This window comes from Falco rusticolus, chromosome 4 (genome assembly GCF_015220075.1).
Source record: "Falco rusticolus isolate bFalRus1 chromosome 4, bFalRus1.pri, whole genome shotgun sequence".
NCBI classification, from domain to species: Eukaryota; Metazoa; Chordata; class Aves; order Falconiformes; family Falconidae; genus Falco; species Falco rusticolus.
This window is the reverse complement of record NC_051190.1, coordinates 42,894,712-42,903,211: the sequence shown is the minus strand read 5'-3', so window position 1 is coordinate 42,903,211 and position 8,500 is coordinate 42,894,712. Positions and strand designations below refer to the sequence as shown.

Below are 8,500 nucleotides of genomic sequence, written 5' to 3'. Positions count from 1 at the left end.
ATTGAAACAGGCTTTCCAGGAAATTCCAGTTTTCCTACAGGTACCTGGAAGTAGTTCCAGATTGTTGAGATGGCCAGCACGTAGGAAATCCTTCTCATGAGCAACTACTGAAAGAAGTCAGACCTGAACTGAAACAACAGGAAGCGCGCACTGGGGCAGGGAGGAAGCCCACATTAAGGGCAGGCATTAGGCTGTGTTTGTTTTACTGTATTTTTTAGAAACATCTGATTTTTGTAACTGTGTAGTTAAGCCAAGTTGATATATCAAGAACATTTCAGATAAAGCAGAATTGAAAACATTTCTCCTGAACTCTCTCTATGCCTTCCGTCTGTCCTCTGCAGTCTGTGTCCCTACCATCTGCTCCCAACTCGGGCGTTTGGATCCAGACAGACAGATGGTGTCACACGTCTCTTGACAGCTAGTATGGGGGAACAAGAGGCTCATGGTGTAGATCCCCCTGGAAACAATGGCAGAAACTTAGGTATCAAAATCTTACCTTCCGATGCTCTTGGTGTGTTGCAGTTAAACGACATTTTTTAGACTCCTAGTGCAGTAGAAATTAGCTCCCAATCCCCAAAATTCTGTGCCCCAAATGCAATTTTCAGCTGCTCCTGCAAGAGGTGAAGCCCTGTCATTGAACTAAGGAGCTTTTCTCCAAGATAGGTTCCATCAGATACAGTTTGGGGCCTTAAAACACTGATTAGGGAACTAAATCCCCATTTAGGCACCTGTATAAAGAATAGCCAAGTTTAGAATCTTGTTAAGCTTGTGTTCACATACCCATTTGGTACTAACACAAGAAAGGCTGAATTTTGGTCCTGAAGGTGGCATTCCTGCTGCCTATATAATTAGAAATTCCTGCTGTTCACAGAGACAGATTACACTAATTTTTCAGGGTCACATGTACACCATTTTAAGAACAGGGTTCAGTCTGTTATTATAGGTGCTTACAACACTATCTACTTGTTTGTAATCATTTCCCTGAAGTGGGTTAATGCCACACGGTGCACAGATCCAGCAATACAAATTCCACCAAGTAATTAACTTTGGAGATTCTGAATCTTAGATCAAGATTTTCGGTTCCTTAGAAGAACTCAGCTTCATACATTTAAAGGATAAGGAGAGTACTCAGATTACAGGATTTGACTACCATCATAACACAAGCCTTGGCATTCTTTGACCAAAAAAAGAGCATGGACATAAAGAGAGTAGTATTTTTTCTCATCCTAAAAGATTTTTAGAACACGGATTTGATCAGAACAGCATTTTTAGGCTAGCCAGTGAATTCAGTCCTCTATATACAAGGCACTCATTTGGCAAAAGCATTCTGGGTGAGCTTTGTGCCACAAGAACATCCAGACTTGAAACTTTATTGATTTTAGAACTTTAAATGGCAAAAAGCTGAAAGGATGAAAAAAAACTTTTTGCTGTTATTAGCAGGTGGCTTCAGCCAGCACTTTTATATCTTCTAATTTTGGACTCACAGCCTGTCAGTTGGCGTGGCAAAATCACATTGCCTGTTGAGAAGGATTTCTCCATTTCCAGACCCACTGAACTGATAAGTGCCAGCAGCACCAACATGTCTCCCTTGCACCCAGAACTTTCCATTAACTGACAATACAAAGCTCTGAGCACCTCATCATGTTCAGAAGCCAGCGGTGATTTCTTAATGCTTCCAAGAGAAAAAAGAACATGATTTTCAATAGGTACTACAAGCTACTGTAAAAAGGAATACTCACTTTCATTAATACTTTAAAAAAAAATGATGTGTAAAGACAACCAAAACACTGTATTGTTGCTGGCAAAGCAGATGCGTGACTTGGTGTGCAGTAAGTCAGTTTTCACACACTCGGGAAGACATTGCTTATTTATTTCAGGTCTGTGCAAAGCTGGAGGCTAGGTAGTATTCCACAAAGCAAGCCCACCAAACGGGACATTCCATTACAGATTTATACACAAAACCTGCAGAGTTAGTAAGTTTCCAAATCGATCCTCTTTACACTGACTGGTTAGAGATTTCAATATAATTCTAATGTGGTCACACAACCATTTCTACTGTCATGCATGCTGAGGGGAGGGGTCTTCATCTGGGCAAGAGTCTTTTTGACCTAGGGGTGTGATTTTTGGTATTATAATGAGGGTAGTTCAGGTAAGGATACATGGACCTTGAGTCTTCTTGGTAAGTTGGCAATGCACACAAAACATCCTCAAAGTATCCTTAACAGTTTCTTCAAGGCCTGATTGTCCCAGAATATCCTTGCTCTAAGAATGCTGTGTACTCTTTTGATTACAGCCTGAACTTGTCAACTTAGCATATACAAAATATATCTTGCACCAAACAGTCAGACCATTCTAAATTTCTGAGTTAGCCTTCAACAGTATCACAATTTACAATCTGTACGTTATAAACATACATCTCCCACTAACCCACAGAAAGAGAACAGCAGTATACCCAACATGATTTTATGAGTCCATCCAGTGTCCAGTAATACTCAGCTGCCTGTGTAATATTTAGCAGATTCAGGTTCAGTGAAGTGTAGCTGCAGAATATATACCTAAAGGGGCATTTGTCATCCACCTCTTAGTTAAGGGAAGCCAAGACAAGGGCTCACCACAGACCCGCGCAGCTGGAGGGCTGCAGGCTGAGGGGAACATCACACAAGATTTGGCTCAAACTACCTCCCATTCAAGCAGCTGAAAGAGCGGAGTGTAAATGAGGCATTTCCCAAGACTCTGGCTACAGAGAAGAACCATGCAGATAGTTAAGAAAAATACCACGTTCCAGGCTGAATCATACTGTCCATAGTCTTTCCACCTTGGTCTCTTGCACTATTGCCTTCATGTACTACCATGTCTGGTTCCCTGCTCTCCTCTGATCAACAGAAACAACAAACCAGACCTTCCTTCCTTCCTTCTGTAGTTTGCCCGCCCTCTTCCATCCCTGCTGTCAAGATTCTGCAGGCACAGAGTATAATTTGCTGGAAAAAACATAAAGATCGGGGACTTCTTTAAAACCAAGGAACAGATCATTTGAGAGGCAAGTAGAGAGACTCTAGTTTGCATAGATCCTTGGGTCAGTATCATCAGTGCTTCCTAGCAGAAGAGAATTCAAAGAGGTTGTTGAGCTAACCCTGAGCTAACTGTGAAGTAGTGACCTTCCTTCCCAATTTGTGGCATATCGAGTATTCCTTGGTTTTTTCTGTCCCTTTTTGTTTCTCTGTCCCCAGGCTGTATCTGGATGGGGAGCCAGAATGCGAGTTCTAGCAATTGTCTCTGTATGTTTATAAGTTCTTTGAATATTCACAGAGCTGAAATAAGAGAAAACAGGAGATGGTTGGTTTGCTTTCACAGTGAGCAGGACCAGTATTTGGCCCACATGTGACTGAGACCAGCACCACAGACACATGATAATGCTTTGAAATATATTATTGTCTGTCATTGCCTAGTTACTCATAACCGTAAGAGAAGAAGGCTACATAAACAACACACGGTAGTGATTTCACTGCAAGTATAAAATTGATGCTTGTACATCTACACTGCCACCTGCAAGTGAGAAACTAAATCCCAATCCAGGTATATGAATTTAAAATTCTCATTTGAGACAGAGTAAAAAACTTTGAAGATTGTCACTTTGAGGATTTCTGTGCAATAAACTGAAGCTATTTGTATGCATTTGGATTTCTGTGATAATGTCAGAAAAATCCTTACTAGTTGTCCAGTTTTAATTCCTTTCTTCTCTTTACACCTTTTTCCCCAATCTTTTTGAAAGATTCTATAACAAGAAAGTGATAGAAAATACCTTTCTATCACTTAATATAGCATTGGTGATTACCATCAAGAAAAGAGCCACTTCTAGATTCTTGTGAACACAATACCAGACAGTTTTCTAAGACCGATTATTCTTTATGCTGCTGACCCTAATGCTTCAAATCAGTCCAGACAATCAGATGAAATCTGTAACATAAGCTTTGCAAGTTGAAAAATCATCAAACGGAATCTGATCGCAGTTACCACTGGCACCAAGAAACAATTAGATTTAATATGTCACTACTTCAGATGTTGCAGGTCCAGCAGCTTGCAGTCTACTCTTTGATAAATCAATAATGGAATTTTATACTATCAATATCCTGGTGATTCCTAGTCACCTTTAATGGTGATCACAAAATCCAGATGCTCTTTTCATCTTTGAAACTTGATGTTGCTTAACTCTTCAGCACTTCTGTAGAAATACAACTGGATGTTTGAATAGCATTTTAAATGACCTTTAAAATTTTTGAACTCCATTCACCCACTTCAAGTGTCACTCAGACTTAAATGCGACTTTTCCATTTTGCCACTGTCATGAAATCAGCCACCAATTCATAAAGCAGCAAGAAGGTAGGAAAACACAGAGGACACCTTCCTGTTCTTTATGTTACCTGTGAAATGATGAAGACAGATTATGACATGTACGCCCATAAGCTTAATCACCATTAACATCACCAAAACCATATATTTAAGGTGCTCTGAAAACAGACAACAGTGACTGGTACCTGCTGGATGTTTCAAGTTTGGCAGGTTTGGGAGACAGGATCCACACTTCCTGTTGCTACTTATCCTCAGTGCTAATGAAGAAGACTGTTTCCTCACATACTCAAATACTACACTAACGTGGCAATTGGTGCCAAAGGCATGTGCTGCAAACAGGCAGAATGGCAGGGGAGGGAGATGCGAGGGGTTGTTTACGTGGAGCTGCGTTAAACACATCTTTTGCTTGGTGTGAAAGCTGACTGGTGTCCAAGAACCACCAGCTTTCACAGAGCGGAGCTCTCTACCACTGACTGCCATTTCTCTGTGTCCAGAGGAAAACCAAAGTCATTTGGGAGCTGACCTACATGTTCAGAGACTCTTAATGACAGGTTACAGGAGGTTAGAGAAAGCTTGGCTTTTATAAGGTTTCCTGGCAGAATTCATATCCCTCATGTACTCTTTCCCAACTAGGTATGGTTATCCAACAAGACGGAGACTTAATTGTACTGTAGGCTATTAAGGATCACTACAATTTTTCACTTTTGCTGTATAAAGTAGTCTGTGAAGCTGGTATGGCACCTCGGTCTTCCACAACCTGTCGCCTGATCAGTGCCGTATATACAGCCCAGTCCACCACCGGTGATTAATGCACTGAGAGCAAAGTCACGCAAACGCCTGGCTCACTGCATGGTTTAGGGAGCCAGTGGCAACTGCAGCCATTGCCAGGGCCATTGAAACCACAGCTCAAGCAGCTGGCCATCACTCTGCAATGTGTTTTTTGTCATCTGAAAGCAAACTGGAGGGTATCTGGTACCTGGTTTGACTCTGGCTTCTTATTCTTCACTGGGTTCGTTTCACTGATGCATCCTGCGCAATTTATTTATTTATTTATTTATTTATTTAAGAGTAAGAGGAAGCACACAGAAGAAAACCAGGAGCAGAAGTCCTACACAAAACCCTAACCTCCCATACCTGCTGCAGCTCCTTCAGGCAGATCCTGATGATCATCAGCAAACCATTAGCAAATTGCTAACGCAATTATTTCAAGGATTCTTGAAACTGTGCAGGCAGAATCAATGAAGTAGAAGTGGCTGCCAGTGGCTAAACCACGGGAAAGAGACTGACAACAAGGACTGTAGGAAGCAACGGCTTGCTCCGAGTACAGTATAGGCACAGCTTCACAAACAGCCATTGAGGATTTGTATTCAACAACGGAGAAGTGAAAGGACTCACTAAAAATCAACACAAAACAACCTCTAATGAGTACAGAACTCTTCTATTAACTAAGAGAAATAAAAAAATGCTATTTAGTTTCCCACAACAGAAGAGAGAAGGTAAGCAGGCCAGCTGCCAGTCACTGAACTGGGCCGATCTAGGAGTTCAGAAGTCCATTCTTGTTGATGCAGCTCTTGCAGTCTGCTAGTGCTGGTGCCAGGGAGGTGGGGGATGCAAGGTGAGTCGGGGGAAAGGGGGCCTGATGTGATATCAACCTGTGCCACTCTAGGGCAGCATCTCTTTACTCAGCCACGTATGCATTGATGCTGTCACTGTGCCTGCTGCCAGTGAGACCAGAATCAACAGCTGCCACAGAAACAAATCTTGTTGCCTCAGGGAGCCAGAATTTATGCTACCTTTATGGGATCTTCTGAACCTACACGCTGATCCTAGAGTCCAGCTGCTGAAGGTGTTCGAGAACTCCATAGGGAATGGTGGGATTCCACATCCTGTAAGGGCAAATTCAGAAAGGAAAGAGATTTTGAGAACTGTAATTTGCTTCACAGTTGTTTTGATGTGTTTGGGATGTTTTTGTTTGTGTTTTTTTTAAAAGCTGCCTTTTCCTTTTGAATATCATACTATAAAAGTATTTAAAGCTATGGAACAAATGAAAATATATTTTCATTTAGAAGCAGTTTCCCGCACAACCTGCCTGACTGGTTATAGGACACACTACAGTCCTGTCTCCATAACTGTTCTTTAGATCAGTCTCTCTTCCCCTGAATGTGTACTGGCAGCTTCAGTATATTTAACCTCTAACGGTGGCTGCTCATTGTTTAGCCTTCAGATACTCATCCTGCAGCCTAGAGTAGGTCAGGTACTCTGGGAGGGTAGAAGATTAACAAAGAGAGGCTCAATATAAACTATGCTTTAAGCAGGACAAGCTTGCTTGCCTGGGACAATTGGGAATTAATGCAGCTAAAACCAGAGGCAATGTTTTTAACAATTCTGTAACTGCTTTTGTATTTTGGTGATGTCTTTTTTGTTTGCTTCTTATAAACTTGAGAAATACAGAACACAGCTTGAGTTCTAACCCAATTTACAGAACAAAGATACAGCAAACAGCATATCAAGTGACTTACACCAAGTTTTTTATATGGGGACATTTTCGTAGGCTGTCAGTCAGCTGCTGGGCTCCAACACCAGTTATTTTGTTATACTGAACACTAAGAAAAAAAAAGAAGACTTTGTTAATCCACATCATTATATTATGAAGTGGTGTAATCAAATATTTCATTCAAAAATCAAACATACTATATGGGCTGATCTGCACATGGGGGAAGAAAGAAAAAAAACAAAATAGAGCCTTGATGCAAAAAACCAGCAATAAAATACTCAAAAGGTCAAACGGGAACTTCATTAAGTTAGCTCATCTGAGGAATTCCTTTTTCTATGTACCTGAGGTCCTTCTCCAACTCCCCATGACCCTAATCTCCCATGTTAAAATAAATGTTTAGGTTTTTATGGTAAACTGGTTCCTTAATCCTTTCTAACCACTGGCTACCTGGCCTCTGCATAAGCAGATTTTCCCTGTGAAACTTCCCTGAAATTTTATTCCTCCATTTCTGTCTCCTCTATCTCTGAGCACATAAGATTTGGATTTTCAGTATCCAAGCAAGTGAGCTTTCCCAGGCCATCTGAACAGATTTCATACTCACTCTAGCACTCTTAAAGATGCCATCGCAGGAAGAACTTTTGCAAGATTTTCTGCTCCAAAATCACAAATGCTGTTATTGTATAAGCTGCAGAAAACCAGAGCGGTATACTTCAGTAATTTTTGACAGAGATAGAAAGGTATGTTGTATAAAACAACCGAACAGGATACAACTACTTACCTTAGTGTCTTTAATGAAGACAAAGAAGGCAAAGCGGTAGCTAGTTTCTCTGCACCCACATCTGTTATCTTATTCTGTGATAAGCTACAGTAAGTGAGATAGTTTGGTTAGCTGAGCGCATTTATTGTAACATATTACAATGTGAATAAAATAAATTTTGATGTCTTTTTTATGTAATTTGGACAGTCTGTTTAGGACAAATACAGAGGAAAAGATTACAGCCCTTGAAGGGAAATGAGGAATTACTGTAGGATTAACCTATTTCTTTAATGAATGTACAGATTAAGTGTGTCCATAGGCTCATTGGTCTTCCATGCCCATGGGTCAGTTGTGCTCATAATTGTTAACACACAGCCCCTTAAGGCTCTAGGTTTAATTTCTTTCTTTTCAAAATTTCCCAGAACTGTTAACCTTGCACTTACTTTAATGTTTCCAGTGATGTCAGGGTTGGAAAGACTTCAGATAGGCTCTTTGCTCCTTCATCTCCTATGCCATTTTCACTCAGAGCATCAAGACTGGGTGACAACAAGGAGAAAATCAGCTTCCCTTTTAATCTAAATTTTTGTGGCTTATTCACCTCAGAGACCACTCTATCTTGAGAAGCTCCTTCTCTGCGGGAGCCTCAGCCAGCAAGAAGCATCACGCAAATTACGGCTCCTCTAATAAGCAGCTCTCTACTTCTCAAATTCACAGCCTAAGATTTTTTTTTAACTAGTTGAATGGCATGACCCATTTCTTTTAATATGCAACATTATTAAAGTGGTTATGAAATAACTGTTCCAGCAATGCTGAAGTGAGATTTCCTGTGCATACAGAAATACAGAACTGAAAATCCAGCAGACACTGTAAATCCCTGCCTAAACAGCTCCTTCTCCAGACAG

At 40.8% G+C, this 8,500-nt stretch overlaps 1 protein-coding gene across 2 annotated transcripts in view; it reads right to left on the bottom strand.

Annotated features, from left to right (window-relative positions):
* Positions 1-63: 63 nt before the first annotated feature.
* CIITA (class II major histocompatibility complex transactivator) overlaps positions 64-8,500 on the bottom strand; it is a 33,882-nt gene continuing 25,445 nt past the window's right edge. The window contains exons 15-20 of one of the 2 annotated variants that reach the window (XM_037385828.1): positions 8,042-8,134; positions 7,620-7,703; positions 7,443-7,526; positions 6,867-6,950; positions 6,141-6,233; positions 64-4,418 (exon numbers count right to left, since the gene is read on the bottom strand). In XM_037385828.1, the coding sequence (XP_037241725.1) occupies positions 6,161-6,233; positions 6,867-6,950; positions 7,443-7,526; positions 7,620-7,703; positions 8,042-8,134 (418 nt within the window). In that variant the 3' untranslated portion in view covers positions 64-4,418; positions 6,141-6,160. Of the gene's footprint in view, positions 4,419-5,010; positions 6,234-6,866; positions 6,951-7,442; positions 7,527-7,619; positions 7,704-8,041; positions 8,135-8,500 lie in introns of those variants that run through there. The other variant, XM_037385829.1, reaches the window with a different exon arrangement.